This window comes from Dermacentor variabilis, chromosome 6, assembly GCF_050947875.1.
Source record: "Dermacentor variabilis isolate Ectoservices chromosome 6, ASM5094787v1, whole genome shotgun sequence".
Taxonomy (NCBI): Eukaryota; Metazoa; Arthropoda; class Arachnida; order Ixodida; family Ixodidae; genus Dermacentor; species Dermacentor variabilis.
Window position 1 is genome coordinate 67,895,896 of NC_134573.1, and position 17,613 is coordinate 67,913,508.

General features: G+C 46.0%; 1 protein-coding gene across 2 annotated transcripts in view; it reads right to left on the minus strand.

Annotated features, from left to right (window-relative positions):
- LOC142584836 (glutamate receptor ionotropic, kainate 2-like) overlaps window positions 1-17,613 on the minus strand; it is a 47,430-nt gene that overhangs the window by 16,958 nt on the left and 12,859 nt on the right. For both annotated transcript variants that reach the window (XM_075695131.1, XM_075695130.1), the window contains exons 4-11: window positions 15,586-15,850; window positions 14,600-14,778; window positions 13,695-13,748; window positions 10,808-10,969; window positions 4,693-4,851; window positions 2,885-2,989; window positions 2,515-2,628; window positions 674-883 (exon numbers count right to left, since the gene is read on the minus strand). In XM_075695131.1, the coding sequence (XP_075551246.1) occupies window positions 674-883; window positions 2,515-2,628; window positions 2,885-2,989; window positions 4,693-4,851; window positions 10,808-10,969; window positions 13,695-13,748; window positions 14,600-14,778; window positions 15,586-15,850 (1,248 nt within the window). The remainder of the gene's footprint in view (window positions 1-673; window positions 884-2,514; window positions 2,629-2,884; window positions 2,990-4,692; window positions 4,852-10,807; window positions 10,970-13,694; window positions 13,749-14,599; window positions 14,779-15,585; window positions 15,851-17,613) is intronic.

The following is a 17,613-nucleotide window of genomic DNA, read 5'->3' on the forward strand; positions in this document are numbered from 1 at the left end:
AATATGTTTTGTGACACCTGTTATTCAGGGATAACGAATGGAACATTCAAATTAACTGTGTTGGGCGCCAAGATGTGCATTAGGAGCCAGGACTTGATCGGGAGCTGAAGTATATGAAGAGGTTGGAAAACAGGTTTATATAGAGGCATTTGGTGACAACTGCACAGTTTTTGTAACCAATTTTCTCCTTTACTGCCCTCTCTGTTTAATCCATTGCAAATTTCCCTTGCGTATCTTTAGGCAGTTCAGCCACATTTTCATTTGATACTTCGCTACATTAGCCTTCACGGAGTTGTTCGCTGTGTAGTGCTCGAACTCAGTTTGGTGTCTCTTGAGCTTCGCTGTTATGCAGACCGGGAGCGCTCTGGCCATTATTTTTTTCTTTTCGGAAAGATACGGTATACTATGGACTTCTAACTTTCGTTTCGTCGTAAGCTCATCTTTTTTTCTTACTCATCGGGTCAGGCATTTTTTGTTGAAACGTTATGGCCATGTACCTCGTCGTTTGTTTGTGTTTGTTGCGAATAGAGTAAATATGCTCGATGCGTACAGATTAATACCGCTCGAAGGGACACTGTCGTCTCATCACATGCAGTAGATTACAGGCTTCCCGAGACCGGTGGAAGCAGGCAGAAAGAATATTTCGCGGCCGACGTATATGCAAGGAACGAACCCCTTGCAGCAGCTCCCCGATCATGCCGTTCCACTCGTTCTTGTCGTCTCGCCTGCCGTGCGCCTTGTCAGCCACCTCACGAATCTTGTACTTGATGTTGATGTCCGGCAGCTTGGCGATCTCGTCGAGCAAATCGATACAGTAGCCCTCGTACTTAGCGTTGCCCTCCAGCTCCTGGTGGTTCTCTTTCAGCATCGTGTACGGGGGTTGCTAGACACAGGGGGCAAAAATTGGTCTTCACTTATCTTGTATCGCGAGTGCAGCTTCAGACAGATAGGGCACCGTAAAAGTGCTACATCGAAAAGCCGCTTGCAAAAGTATAACGATAGTAAAGAAAAAAGAAGGAACGCCGCTTTTGACAACGTCGAGAGACGTCTACTGGACTTTTGAAATAAATGTTGACGACCTATTTGTACAGCAGGATGTGGGGGTTTTCTGGACGTACGTTGCAGCAAGTATGATAGCTATGCAGGTATTCAGCGCACGCAGTTTGCGATATAGCATAAAGGCACATTCGAAGATGAATTACACTGCAAGAAGCTTCACCGCAGAAACGTTCTCCGAACTACACGCACATCATCAAAATAGCAAATTATTGTAATCTCTGGACTTTTTACTTCTAGCAGTGAATTTGTCCTCTAACCTTATATGAATAGTGTTATCTTTATTTTATTAACATACGGCTTGAATGTAGGATTATGAAAGAAACACGACAGCCAACAACGTTACCTTGGTTCTGTTCAGATACGTAGCATTTGCATCTTATTAAAGTGAGGCCCAAGTTAAGTAAAACACCCTGTTTTACGCGAACTGCTACGCTTACACTAGTGCCATGCATTGGGCGTTCTTTTTCTTCCTTCTTCTTTATTTGCATTTTAGGCAACTGTTTTCTTGCCCCTGCCTTATGGGTATGCTATTATCAAACCACCGCTCCAGTAATAACCCTGCCAAAGGGTTGATAGTATGAAGAAATAAAATAAATGATAAGCAAACAAATGCTTGATTCCTGACATTAATGTCAGAGTTCTGTAGTCTCGTTCGTAATACTTCCTTTTCCTAATTTCTGAGCCTGAAATAAAAAGACTTTGCCCATGTGGAACAAGGATCTCTACACGGCGTCAGTTTGTCTCGTGAAGAAAAGCCGGAGATATCAAGCGGAAGCGTTAAAGTCTACTCTTTCAATATGAGCCCCAATTATAATGCACTGCTTTGTGATCTCTTCTAAGTGTTTCGCCTGAAGCCATCCGTTCATTTGCACTGCCTATAAAACAAGCTTTCAGACTTTTCTTTAAAAGAAACGGTTAGAATGACCCTCATTGTATTTGGTCTTCTCCCATGTATATTGATACCGAGATTATTGAATTTCCAAAATGTAAAAAACTTAATAGGTCCAAGTTTAACTCAAAGCAGAGGTCAATAAAGTTAATCCGACATGACAATATAAGCGTGCGTGTCGGCTTTGCTTTGTAATGAATTATCGACATTTTGCAGGTTTTACCGTAGATATAGTGCTCGAGCACCTTTCAGTGATTTTACAAGTTGACCGACATATTTCACTCGCCGAACGACGCTAAGCTCGGTCTCGTGACCACGCAATTCATACCTCGCCACCATTCATTAACTACAAATACGTTTCTCAAACATCTTCTCAACTGCTAGAAAACTGGCCGAAAGTAGCATTTATTTTTAGCGACACGCAACAAGCCATAGCGGCAGTGCAGAAACAACGAAAGCCACAGAGGGAGAAAAACATGGCCACATGTGCATGCGAGTTTTTCCAGAAATGTTTAATAGAAAAAAAGAAGGTTCACTCACACAAGTGCAAAGAAAAGAAAACGTACCACGAGCGTGGTGACTATAAGTGTCTTGTTCATAAGGTGCAGGCGGGCCTCTTCGAGGTGCCGTGAGTAGTTCGTGGTGATGTTGATGCCGCCGTGCATTGTCCATTCGCCGGCCTGAAATGTGCACGGAGGTCGATTAAAACGCGCAGAACGGACGGCTCGAGCTGCGCATCATCATGAATATCTGCTAAGAAGAAAGATTCCAACAGCTCTTAATTTGGGGTCCCCTGATTAATCTATTCAAAGTAATAGCCACGAAATTATATTCAGCGCTCGTGAACCAGTCATAAGATTAAAGCATTCACAAAAGGTGATTTATTACTCTCAGCGATCCCGCCCACGCGATGTAACAATTTTCAGACGCACTTACCTCGCGGAGCCCATTGTGAGTGATTTCCATGACGGTGAGCCTCATATCCGTCCGGTGGCCATTGGGATTAAATCTGATGTTGCCAGTTAAGCCTTGAATGTTAATCTGCAGTGCAAGTGAAATCACCTTAGGTCAGCTACAAACAGGGCTATTTGTTTTGTTTTTGTTTTTCTTAAGGAAGGGGGGGCCGGGCGGGGGGCGGGGGGGGCTGAAGCGCGGCCCGCACTATTGCTGCACAAAAAAGGCGACATGCTCAACCTGTGTCAAAAACTGTGGCAAGAAACTTCGTAGACTGTCAAAATCACCTATATATATATCATCAGCATCAGCCTGGTTACGCCCACTGCAGGGCAAAGGTCTCTCCCATACTTCTCCAACTACCCCGGTCATGTACTTGTGGCCATGTTGTCCCTGCAATCCTTAATCTCATCCGCACACCTAACTTTCTGCCGCCCCCTGCTACGCTTCCCTTCCCTTGGAATCCAGTCCGTAACCCTTAATGACCATCGATTATCTTCCCTCCTCATTACATGTCCTGCCCATGTCCCATTTCTTTTTCTTGATTTCAACTAAGATGTCATTAACTGGCGTTTGTTCTTTCACCCAATCTTCTCTTTTCTTATCCCTTAACGTTACACCCATCATTCTTCTTTCCATAGCTCGTTGCATCGCCCTCAATTTAAGTAGAACCATTTCGTATGCCTCCAAGTTTCTGCCCCGTACCTGAGTACTGGTAAGACACAGCTGTTATAGACTTTTCTCTCGAGGGATAATGGCAATCTGCTGTTCATCATCTGAGAATGCCTGCCAAATGCACCCTAGCCCATTCTTATTCTTCTGATTATTCTGATTCTTATTCTTCTGATTAGGGTCACTACCTGCCCTAACTAGATGTGTTCCCTTACCACTTCCAGTGCCTCGCTACCTATCGTAAACTGCTGGTCTCTTCCGAGACTGTTAAACATTACCTTAGTTTTCTGCAGATTAATTTTTAGACCCACCCTTCTGATTTGCCTCTCCAGGTCAGTGAGCATGCATTGCAATTGGTCCCCTGAGTTCCGCCAAGCGGAACGCGCTGTCTCAATTTTGCTTGGATCGAGCCTTGAATTTTGACGACGAATATCTCAAATTACGTGCGATTTTTTATATATGAAAGAAACAGTGTGTATGCCACAAATTGTGACGCCCTACAACTTTTCCCCATAAACAACTGCCACCAAGTTAAATGAAGAAGTTAACACATCTTGTTGATTGACCGATTGATTGATTGACCGATTGATTGATTGACCGATTGATAGGTTGACCGATTGACCAATTGATTGATTGACCGATTGACCGATTGATTGATTGACCGATTGGTTGATTGACCGATTGACCGATTGATTGACCGATTGATTGACCGAATGACCGCTTGATTGATTGACCGATTGACCGATTGATTGATTGACTGACTGACCGACTGACCGACTGACTGACTGACTGACTGACTGACTGACTGACTGACTGACTGACTGACTGACTGACTGATTGATTGATTGATTGATTCTTTTTTTATCACATAAAATGTGATGGGAGGCGTAGGGAAAAGCCATTCAAGGATTAAATTAGGCTTTTCAGAACAACTTGAGCCGCAGCAAGGTATTTCCGCCTTGCCGTAGAACAAGTATTCAGAGGTGGTAGGTGTCTCACCGTAATTGCTCTTTCATTAAAAAAATTGAATTGCCAAATAAAGCACTGCGTATTTCATTGCAGCGATTTATAGACTGAATACCACTTATGAGCTTCACTCGCGAGCTCGCGGCACTCACCATTCGCATGTACTTCACGAACGAGTTTCCCTGCGACCACGGTTCCTCGGTTTCGCACGAAAGTGGCCGCACTTGAATCTTGGGTCCGTTGTTCGGTTGCAGGTCTCGAAGTGCCGTGGCAAACAGCCTCACGGCGTCGTACATCAGAGCAACTTTCGTCTGGTAACAGGAGAAAATAGTGAACAATCAAGGGCTGCTGTCACACTTGAAGTCTTTAACATAGGTCCTTGTCCACTGCACCCGATGCACAAACAATCGAGTGAAACAATCCTAAACAGCGTCTCTTGCATCAGAGCTTATTCGGTCTATTTAACCACGTCACTTATGACTAAACCATGAGGTCCGCCATAACGGTTAGGGCGGACGGGTTGTGTGAAGCGCACTTGAACATTTTCTATATCGTGAATTAAGTGAACGTGTCAGTAAACATAGATATAAGCAGTGTTTTCAAGTAGCGGCGTGCTGGCAGTAGTAAGCAGTATACCTGTTTTATGCACTAAAAGCATATATGATATGTAATATAAAGTGACGATGGTTAAATGACAGGCTCCCACGCACCTTCCCCCAAAAGCAGTCGTTAACGTCTCGTGATTCCCAATCAAATTGAAGCCATGTTATACTAAATAGGTAAAAATAGCCATCCTTTAAAAAAAAAGGATTTATTACTGCACAAAATATAAATACTCCTTTATTTAAATATCATTGTCCTTTTTATGCTAAGTAAGCACTTCTTAAGCTTCACAAAACTTCCAAATTTCCTATCTCTTTGTTGGCCAAGAGATTCTTCACATCCGTATTACGAAGTCTCTGTTTCACTGAATAAGTCTATTTTTGGTTTTAGGCTTTCCTTCTAAATATATTTACCACCATGATAGTCGAGATAGTCTCAGTAGTGTCCAAGAATATTTCCTAACAATACCGCACAATGACCTTGCCAGTTCTATTAACACAAGGAGACTGAAAACAAAATCTCAGCTTAACGCATGTGAGGTAGTTAAATATGTAAAAAGGCGAATCTTTGTAGAAGGCAAAATTTGTACGTACCGTTAAATTCTTGACATGTTTCCACGTGAAAGGAAGGCAGGAAGATGAGAAAAATTTCGTGTTAGATATTTCACAAGTATAATAGTTTACACCAGTCATGCATTACCTTGACGCTTGTAATAATCTTTGAGGTGTCATAACGCATCTGCCTTCACAAGTTTGATCAATGCCACAGCTAGGCAACAAAGAATAGACTACTATATATTTTTCATCTTGCTATACCACATGCTGGGGGGCGAAATGCGAAAACACCCGTGTGCTTAGATTTAGGTGCACGTTAAAGAACCCCAGGTGGTCAAAATTTCCGGAGTCCTCCACTACGGCGTGCCTCATAATCAGAAAGTGGTTTTGGCACGTAAAACCCCAAATATTAATATTATTATTACCACATGCTGTTCATGCACTTTAAACAGCGCTTCTACGTAATAGTTTCTTCTTCATTGGCACAGAAGTGCTGGCCACACTGCTGTAACTTTCATCTAGTTACACAATGATTCGTCGATGTGTTCCCGCAACATCAGCAAATGTACGATGTAATTTTTGCTGCAAGAATCACAGACGTGCAGATATTTCCCTAATATTTATGATTCGTGAATAATCAGTTGCAAGGTTGGCAGTAGAGACCACATTGGAATCATTTTTGCAAAACAGCCATGTCCAGTTTCAACGTACGTTCAGTGTTTATTCCCGACTATTTCCTGCTCTGGTCTATAATTTACCCATTTCGACGCATACTTTAGAGCATCATGAAGTTGACGGTGCTTTCCAGTGTTGCCTTCGTTCAAAGTCGCTTGCCTCCTACTTATCATTCAGTGTTGCTTGCGTCACGCCAATGAACTTACCGCCTATGCTCATCCCGTTGTCTAACTGCATCAGGTCTTCCCTGCTGACATCTGCAGTGTCAGCAGGGGATCTAATACCATACCATACTGCATCTGCGGTACGGCAACGTCGAACTCCGACTTACCGAAAAACCTAAAAACATACATGCACAAGAGTACACTACGGACTTGACAAACGGGCAATTTCTTTCATCATGGCTAAATGCGCTGCTTGATCTAATAAGACGAAGGACGGTTTAGGAACAAGAAGAAACACAGACAAGATGAAGCGTGAACTAACAACTATAGTCCATTTTTCATGTCGGCATTCGCCTTATGTACGTAAACATTTAAAAAAACATATATAACTGACGAAGCCTGACACAGTGAAATAACAGGGAGATTAAGACTACACAACTTACTTTATCACTAACACGTTCCCTTGAGTCGTTTCATGTGCCGCATTTAGAAATTCTATTTCTTTTCCTTTTTTGAGAGGGTGATCGAAGGATCGCTTACGGATCTGTCAATGATATGCATCGGAAACGCTTCGTTAATTTCCCTTTCTGTCTGGTCCGTCTATGGCGTGATGACCTTCTATCTTACCTCTAGCAGTGCGTTTAGCCGCGATATCACACCATGTAGCTCCTGTAGCAACCTCAATTACCAGGGCAAGTGCTTAAACCACATTTATGGCTTCTGTTGCGAACTGGACACAAGAGAGAACACTATATTTTTCATAATCCGATTATCTGTAACCCGTGAATTCGAACCCGCCGGGGGAATAGGTGTCAAGGGCCTTTCCCATTAAATATTGACGCAAATCTTGAACGTTATGGCCTGGTGTATACAAAGTTGGATGCTCCCATTTAATATCGCTCACTGGATTGCACTTGACGGAAACAGAGTGAAAAGCATGAAAGGCAGGCACTAGTGTACACTTTTTCTCTGCAGTGAAGTGTAGGACAAGGGGAACACGGCGCAAGCTCGCAGAACGCGACACCAAAGCGACGAGTACACCTACCTTCACCTGCGAGGAATAAGTTTAGATCCAAGCTAGCCAAGCTAGTTTTTGTACGGACGTAATGCTCAAGCGGTGCTCGGCCGTTCTACATGAATGAATTCAAACACACTACGGAACCTTCAGGCTAAAATACCAGTTTGGCTCACGGAGACTTGAGGAAAGAACTCTTTCAGAAATTTCTTATGTAGACTTGAACAAAGCGACCATTCTTGAAAGTCGCTTGCGTCTGCCAAGTGATACCTAACGCCCCAAGGTTTAGTGCTATGTCAACATTATTGCAGGACATGCAGGATAAATTCAGGACATTCATCCTCAACATCGCAATAGTGACCGTTTAGGAGCGACTTTCACCATCGTTTTTTTTCAGGGAACGCTCATAGGCTGCACTCCCAGAGCTTCGCCGCACGCCCGGTGTTTCTGCGAAGGCTTTAAGTAATATTTCCAAATTCTCTGAGCCAGTTAGCACAATTATAATCCTTGATCTGGATGGCCTTAATACGCGAACATTATTTGGATGAGAAATCGAAATGCATAATCGACGAATTAACAAGAGTTCACTAATTGGTTTTTAACTTATTATTTATAGCACACATTGTAGTTTACAAATCGTAGCCTGCTAGTCTGCAAGCAAGTCCATTTCCAACGAATTCTCTGGATGACACCAGTTTCGAGATGTTCATTCCCGAACTGCGGGGAGAAATGCATTGGCATTCCAATTACTTTGGTGCATCAACGCATAAAACGGCGTTTTGTTTAATATGTAAGCGGAACGACAGTGCATATATATACAGCGAGTTTGGTGGTACCTATCTCGAAAATGATGATGTCCACAGAATCCTTTTCAATCGGATAATATACCTTGCAGTCTCACGAGATGCCACTTGTAAATTGGAATATGTGATGCAAAGCAATTGGTTAAAATTAAGTTAGTAGATTATACATTTCCATTTCTCGTGAAAGTAATGTCAGCCTCTTCCAGTAGACCAGCTCACGGACTAGAATAGTGCTATCTGCCAAAGGCGATTTTTAAAAATTACTTAATGTCTTCGCAGAAACACCTGGTATACGGAGGTTCCGTATTTTCTTGAGTAGATGTGTTGTATCGAGCGGCGGAAGATCCTAGAATACGAGTGTTGAACTGTGCGTGTTAAATATTTTCTGACTGTAGTGCAGAGCTAAAAAATTTCTGTGGAAACCGTCGATAATAACTAGCACAAATAGTGTTAACTACACTTAAGTATTACGCTGAGCTGTGGTTTCGGCTCGCACCTCGTTCTCCTCTATCACGACAGCAGTAAGCATCCTCTTAGGGGGCATTTTATATAAACCGCCTAAAGGACCGACGCAACAACAAACGTACATTGGGGAGGAGGACGGCGTGATAAGCAGCGGTTCAAACAACTCAAGCGCTTACGCAAGCGCAAGTGAGGTGCCGCCGCAGGTTACCGCCGCAGGTTACCGCCGAGCGCACGCCTCTCCGCCGCGCATGATACCGCCTTCGCCACTAGCGAGCATAGCTGGAGACACGCTATTTCCTCCTCTCACTCATTTTCGCGCTGAGCCAGTGACGCGCGCACGCCTGCACCACCCTCACACTCCATCGCACTACATGCACCCTCTCCAGCTACACAGTGAGAGCCGTGACCGACCATGCGTTGTAGGATTGTATCGCCGCAAGGAAGCTAACGGTTAAAAAAAAGTACCGGGTGTCCTTAGCCATCACCTAAGAGACGCGAAGGCTAAAGCGTTGTAAAGCCTACCGTAATTCACCTTATTCCATCTCAATCCTCCTTAACCCTCCTTAATACATCTTAATACATCCTATTCCACCTTAATCCAATGACTAATCGATCAATAATTAACTTTGCTAACCACTAATCACCTCTTATGCACGGCTGGACATGCTTTGATTGGCTTCTGACCTTCCTCGGGTCACGTGCTATTTTCTGTACCTCACAATGCGACCTTGAAACAAATCCAAAGCTTTCGCCTTAGTGAACCGACGAGTTGTTTTTAACAAACCATTATTCTTCGAGTCCAATGGCTGTCTGGCGGAAGATTTTATCGCGCAATTTTCATAAGCCGATGCAAGGGATAACGCCGTCTAAAATTATGCGCCACGGGGGCGACTTGACATGTGCACTAGTGCCACTGCCTCTGTGCTACAAGGTATGTGCCAATGGGCTTTAGTGTTCTTTCAATCTCAATGCAGTCAAGACAGCTGTAGTTGCGCGTCCGCAACAGCTGTGCGTACGCAGGGAGCCCACGGAGTCACAAGTGCGCCTACTCAGTACACGCCCGGATTCTTGCGCGCGCGCCCGCAGCTTTCCAGGCGCTGCGTACAGCGCCCACTGCGCTCTCTGCGTGCTCTGCGTTACGTTCTCGCGTGTCCAGGAGAGCGCATTTTTTCAAAATGGCTCCGCACGAGGGCAGACGCGCGAGCTGGCCACAGCAGTTGGCCAAAGCAGCACGCGACCGGGTCACACGCGTGCCAGTGAGCAATCCATCTCTCAACTGACGCATCCGGCCAACTACTGCTGCTTCGTGGGCGCGCGCTTCATTACGTACGCACGCACTCATACGCTGCATACGTAGGTGGTTGCTGACAAGCAAATACAACTGCCTGTTCTTTCTCACTTGCTGTAAATATAGTAATAGTGCAGTATCTCTCATGCAATAATCTTAACACCTCTACATATTCGTTCAATACCTAACAGTTACAGTATTCATACAGCTACCCGTGCTTCAACCAATCGTTGCGTCGATGTCAACGATGTGTGTGTGTGTGTGTGTGTGTGTGTGTGTGTGTGTGTGTGTGTGTGTGTGTGTGTGTGTGTGTGTGTGTGTGTGTGTGTGTGTGTGTGTGTGTGTGTGTGTGTGTGTGTGTGTGTGTGTGTGTGTGTGTGTGTGTGTGTGTGTGTGTGTGTGTGTGTGTGTGTGTGTGTGTGTGTGTGTGTGTGTGTGTGTGTGTGTGTGTGTGTGTGTGTGTGTGTGTGTGTGTGTGTGTGTGTGTTTGTGTGTGTGTGTGTGTGTGTGTGCGTGTGTGTGCGTGTGTGTGCGTGTGTGTGTGTGTGTGTGTGTGTGTGTGTGTGTGACACCGCCTGCGCACACTTCTGTGTATATGCTTCATATGCACCCGCAACACACCGACAAGCCTCACCGCGGGCGAGACCCCAGTTCGGGTCGCTTTAAGTTAAAGGGCCCCCCCTCCCTCCTACCCGCTCACCCGGTACAAGTTGCCTTCGCCCTTCTGTCCATGGCGGAGCCGCCGCGTCATCCAGTCCCGCGCCACTTCATCGAACTCCTTGGCGTTGGTGTCGACCAGGCGGAAGGCCGAGATGTTGGTGCCGCCATACTGGAAGTCTTCCATATCCACCGTGTGGGCATCCTGGGCGACAGAGGGGAACGTACTTGTGGACACTGCGCACCCCTGCGTATCCTGTGTGCATATCCTCGCCACCAAACTTACTACATTGACACAAGCAAAACAAACTAGCAGGCTGCAACGATCCATATATACAGGACCCTACGGCTTTCACCACTTTTGCTCTGCTGTTAGTAACGTTCCACATTTAGGGTTACCGCGAAATATTGAAGGCAGTGTAGTGCGCACAAAAGATCAAAGCACGAGGCGAGTTCTTGTTATGCTTGCACTCATCAAAATATAGCCGTAAGGGATAAAAAAAAATACATTAGACAGTTTTATTTAGACGTACGTAGAGGCTTCACGTACGCAAACGTGAAAAGCCTACGTACCTTACGTGCACGCCATCTGAAACGCTTTTAGCTACACGTACGCGACGCACGCCAAGAGGGACCCCGTAGGTACATCTATGTGGAAATGTGAACACGGCGGTAGCCAATTCAATCCTGTCGCCGTGTTTCGATGCAAGCCGTCTGCGCGCGCACGGCCCGCTATCGCTTGTTTGTAATCTCGCGGAACTCCCGCGCGAAGCTGTCTACGTGCGCAAGAAACGCACGCAAAGAGTTGAATCTCACATACGTCCGTGAGACGCGCGCGCGCCCGCTACGTTCTACGCATGCGCACTGCTGACACGTAGAAGCTCTACGTACGCAAAGCTTCTACGTACGTGTAACTAAAACTGTCTATTTACGGCAATGTTGGGTGCTACACCCATGGCGCCCGTAAGTACGTTGGAGTCGTAGGTACGCTAACGGCCATAATACCGCCTCTGCGTTGACGAAACCGTCTACGAAGAGAACCCTCGTGGTCGTTGGAGGGAGAAACGCCATTCGCAGTGGCAAGGCGGCAAGAATATTTTCAAAACACTGCCTGCACAGTGGATTAATGCTTAATTGGCAAATCGCGTCTCTTTCTGTAAAATTAGTGGCATCACTGCTAAATTATAGCAAGGGCTCGGCGTTTTCATTTTATCGCTGCCGACGGTGTGATGTTCAATTAAGGATCACGCGCACACAGCTGCCATGCTGGTCACGTCGGTAGCTACGGGAGTTAAGCAGCGGAACTGAGAGTGAAGGCTTTTAACCACGCCGTGTGGATCTGAACCATGAAAAATAATCAGACATTCGAGGATTCACAGAATTGTAGGGTGGTTGCGAAGGGATATCGCGTGTCCCCATGCAAGACGAAGTTGCCGTAGCAGCATAACGAAAAAATTTTTTTTGAACAGGTACCGGTAGTTTTTGCTAAACGATGATTGCTTATGCCCTGTAAAATGCTCACATAATATTACCTAAAGCAAACAGCGTGGCGTAAATACGTACACAACAGCGCGTTCACGACGAGAAAAAAAAGAAAGAACAGGGCTGAGCAAGGGACAAGAGTAGACAGAACTGCACCTACGCTAGCTCTTTATTTTGCCACACTTATGGCTAATTTTCCATTAACAAGTTGCGCCAGCGATATCAAATTCAAGCAGTTTTGAAACATATGCCATGTTTTATGTATCATATTTAGATAGAACAATGTTCCTTTCTTTTCGCATTGCTTGTGAAAGCGCAATTCTGTTTCATAAGGTCGATTATCGGAAGATGCCGACATTACTTCCATGATTAATCCCAACAAGCAAGTAGCTATTTAAAGATGTCGGCTAATTAACTTTTTCAATATTCAATTTCTGTTTATGTTACGAAAGGAAATCTCGAAATTGACGGCAGTGAAGTCAACCCTGCTTAGCAGAAATCGCAGAAGAAGCGTCACTTGTGTAATATCTTCAAAATTTGGCATGAAACATGTAATTGCGTTACATTTAACCATTTTTTAAACACCTCCCTCTTAAAGCTTGGCATATTACTGTTATGGCAATCCCTATTTTAGAGCATTGTCTGCTGCAGTACTCAGTATATCACTGCAACAGTACTCAGCTCAGAATTCGCAATTTCAACAAGTGAGTAATTTTAGCCTCCGAAGGCTTGGACCTTAGCGTTTGTGGTGGAGTGTTCGGGAAGGATAACGATAACCTTCCTCTTCTCCCACCTCCTTCTTCCCTTCAGGCGACTGCGGGAGAGGAGGTTGGCGATCGGCTCGCACGCAGGCGCCCGCATCGTGGGAGACAACACACATATGAAGAACCGGCTTGTTTGCTGTATAACGGCTCTGTTCTCTACGCAATAACGCAATGAAACGAAAGCAACCTAAAGAATTGTGCAGAAAATATCGATGAACGAGGGAACATGCGACAATTCCATGTTGGTTCTGTCGCCCCTTTTATTTTGCTGCGTCAAAATTTTGGAAAAAGAAATTATGCATCAACAGTCAATAAACGCGTTTCATAATGCCACCTTGCTGATGGCTCAACGTACACACGACACGCGTTGGAATTGTTTCCCTATAAGCGTCATACGCAGTCAATTATTGAATTGTTTTTAGTTGCGTGGTGGCCTAGCCGATACTTTCGTTTGCCTTTATGTTTGTTTCGTTTGTTTTTGTGCCAGAGTTGGCAATACCACTTTCATTGAGGTTATCTTTTTTTTTTACTTTTGTTCACGTAAGAAAATTGTTTTTCGCACAAACGGGTCAATTAACTACATCTCTTAGCGCACCATTCTCACAGGGTACGCCTATCTCAGCCCATCGTGACACATTTTCCACTGCCTGAGCAGGTGGTGCTGTATGAGCAAATGACACTCACCAATGACGTGATGAAGTAGTTGTGGTACTCGGACATCATGTCAACCTGCTGGGCCTGGAAACATGGAAATGCGCGGAAATCGTTATCGCCAAAGCGCCTACTAGGAGATATCATCGAAGCTATAACGCACGGTAAACATGAGTACAAGAAAACTGGTCATTCTAGCGTATCCTGTCCGTATATGACATGTGCTCGGTGAAGGTGTGCGAGTGAATGCGCTTAAACGATGTTGTCGATAAGGATAGAGTGAGGTGAGGTCCTCGCCTGATCTACATGCCAGTAAACATCGCTGGCAATCACTCTGCTGGAGCACTACCCACTATACCGACCACAGCTAACGACAAACATTCAAGCTTAAATTACGAAAGTGAGTGGCGGTAGAGGTAGAACCCCACACTGACGTCAGCGTAGGGTACATTGGCACGAATTAACTTTACGAATAAGTCAAGGTAAAATGAAAGATTAGACTTCTGTAATAACGAAGTCGTCATTCGTAGCCAGAACGAAGATTTTCTCAGCGGGAAAGTGACGAAAATTAAACAGACTATAGTTAACTACAGTATCACTCATGCATGTGCCATCAGCTACGGCCGACTCGCAGAGAGTGGCATACAAGGAGGTCACGAGGAGATTACGTCAACTAGTCTGTTTTTGGCGCCGCCGGTTCAAACTGAGCAGCAGCGGAACATTCGGCGGCAATTTCCTACGCAACAAAGGGATATATAGGCGCGCAGAAAACGAACTCTGCGTGCAGCATGGACCACGAGTTACGCTGTGCGAAACATGCCTCTGCGTTCAAGAAACAAGACTCCACTCCATCCTCGTTTTCGGGTCCACCGAATGAGGCACAGCGCCGCGACATTCGGCGAGCTATTAAAGCCTACGAAGCGGTTCAGGCCGCTCACGTGTTTGAGCGCCGTGTGCACGTGCTCAATGGGTACGTCGAGCACGATGTTCTTGATGCCGCTCTTGCCGACGTCCTTGAGCACCTTGCGGTACTCGGCGCCGGGCTCGAACTGCCGGACGACGACCTTGCGCTCACGCATCAGCGGGTCCTTCAGGATCTCTTGCAGCCGGATCAGCGCTGCACACGCCGATTGAGAGGATTGTTTAGCGCGAGAACACCGTGTGAAAGGCAACGCGTATTAGTAAAAAAAAAAAACATGCAGCACTCGAAGTGACCAAAAGGTGGTCAATCAAGCAAAGTCTCAGGCTGGAGCCAACGCTCTTGTCATCGTCGACGTCAAGGGTACGAAGACAGGTACCCTTGTCGGAGCGTCACCTCCAACTTGGGACATCCTTTGATCAACCATCTTTCGATCAATTCGAGTGCTGCACCATACTGCATGTGATCCTGTGTCTTGTGTGGATGTAGCACTTTAGGATGGAAGTACGCGCAAATTAATGAGCTGGGATCCAGGTTCCAAATACCTGTGCACTAATCTCCTATCACGTAAGCCCGATCAAGCACCAGATTAGGTAGAGTTCAATGCTGGCGGAGTGTGCCAGCTAAGCCAAAGGTTTACGGGCTATTGCAAGCGCAATCAGATATATAATCTTAGTGCGGTGAGTTTTTGTCATAATTTTAGAGTACAGAATGGCTACGTGATGAGAACAGTTCAGCTGAGTTCTCAAATTATCGGTAGCTCTTGCGTTCTAGAGGGTCCACTCAAAGTGCTCTGACGTGCTTATTGTTCTGTTAGACGCACGACAGGCTCTAAATTTGTGTAATGTTCTCTAGTTCAAGCGACTCACGTAAATTTCGGTGCAGACGGCACGAGCGCGCGAAATAGAGGCCTTCACGTATAGACAAGTTTCCTTGTCTCCCTGTTCGGGCAGAAGACTGCTGGCACCATCTGCACCTCGTCGTTAGCATCAGCGGGTTGCTCACCGTCGTTCTCCTCGTAAAGGACGGCGAAGTTGCGCCAGTCCTTGTGCTTGATGAAGTCCAGGTACGCCTTTCCCAGGGCGACCGGGTGCGGGAACAGGTTGACCGAGTGGTTGTCGGGCCTCACGCGGTAGTCCCAGCGAGTCTCCATGTGCGGCACGTCGAGCACGGCGCATGCCGACCGAACCGCGGCACTCGCCTCGCCCGACTGTGGACCGAACACGGCGGCCACGCCTTCCTCGAGCAAGGCGCACACCTTGCGCGATGCCTGCGCACCATGGTAACGCGTCATGCGAGGTTCGCATCTCCGTCGGAAGTGTGGTGAGGTCAATTGTCCTAATAGACATAGCAAATTGAGGAGGCACCCGAATCTATGCGCGCACACGCAACAGAACCTACAAAGACAGTGGCAGCCACTTCGCTGTGTCTGTGTGTCAATGTGCGCCCTTCACTTATTACTTGCGTTGAACCAACTGGCCCGAGAAAAGAAAAGTAGTCCTAATGGACAGGTTAGAAGTTGCAAAGAACATGCGGTCACACATTTATTTGTGTGACAAAGATAACATCGACTGCGTTAACCCACTGAAAATCTCAGGCGGCACAAAATTTCAGGTAACCAAGTGTTTGAATAAAAAGTATCTCGACATATATGAAACCACCAGTGAAATATGGCAAGTGCCAATTGTCGTTGGGGCCCATCTTTTTACGGGTATTCGGTTCTACATGGGCCACGTCACTGATAAAGGCCTTGGTATCGAGGCTAAACACGCCTGCTGCTACAACCGACCACCACGACTACTCATAAAAGCAAGCAGGCCATATTCCCGTATAAGTATATGTATTCATTATCGTCACCATCTTCAGCTAATTTATGTGCTCTGCAGAAAACGGTCTCTGCCAGTCATCCTAAATTACCCTTACTATGGGCCGGCTTACCCCATCTTAGGTGGGCAAATTTGATAATTTCACCAAGCCACCATGTTCTCTGCCATAACGACTTCACTTCCCTGCTGTTTCGTTTCAAAACGGCCGTAGGCATTCGTTGGATTCATTCGGGTTGCATTTGTTCGGGTCCCGACACCGACTGTGACGCGCAAACAAAGTAGCTCCCTTAACGTGACAACAACCGCCGCTCTCCGTAGAAGCGGTAACCGCCGCTAAGGTCAGTCTCATGACCCAGACAAGCTGACCGTCACGGAGAACAAGGAACCAGTGTCGACGACTTTCGCTGGAAAAGCTTGAACCCTTGTTTTCAGATTGCCTCGTCCTTGCTTCGAAGGTTGGACATCATGCAGAGGTGAAGTCCAAGCAAGGTCGTGTGATCATTGGTGGGATTTTGCGAACAGTTCGACCAATCTGATTGGCCTAGACTCAGTCATCAGATTCGCTCGTCTAGTTGCCTATAGCGAAAACGACCGTCTTAAAGGCGGACACCTTTGTTCGTGATGTGTGTGCTGACACGTGTGTGCTCATACATGCAGTGAGAACTGACGTATTTTCTTCCGACATGCAGCGGGCTTTCATATCTAAAATGTATACATTTATTTGGTATACATGTAAAGGTATACACGTAGACGTATTTTCTTCCATACGTAAATATGTAAAATAAACCTATTTCACGTTTCCTTCAACTTCCCTACCTCACCTCCTCACCAACAGGCCATTTGCGTTGATAGATAGCACGACGGCGTGGGCCCGCCTAGCCAGCTCAGTGCCACGCCCCGATATAGCGCAGGCCAGCTACCATGTTTTAGGCGCCCTGACGGCGTAGGCAAGCCACCCTCTGAGTGAGGCCCGAGTCTGAACCACGAACCCCAGAACCGGATTACAACACTGCTATTGACATCCATTCGGTAACTCTAATGTGCCGTCTGTTATCCGCAGTACGCATTACATGATGTGCCTAACTATTCGTTTCTGTTGACCTCAACTACAGTATCGGCTACTCCCATTTTCTCTCCAATACACACGATATTCTTCTCGTCTCCTAACGTTAGATCAATTATTTTTCGTTCCATCACTCGCTGCGTG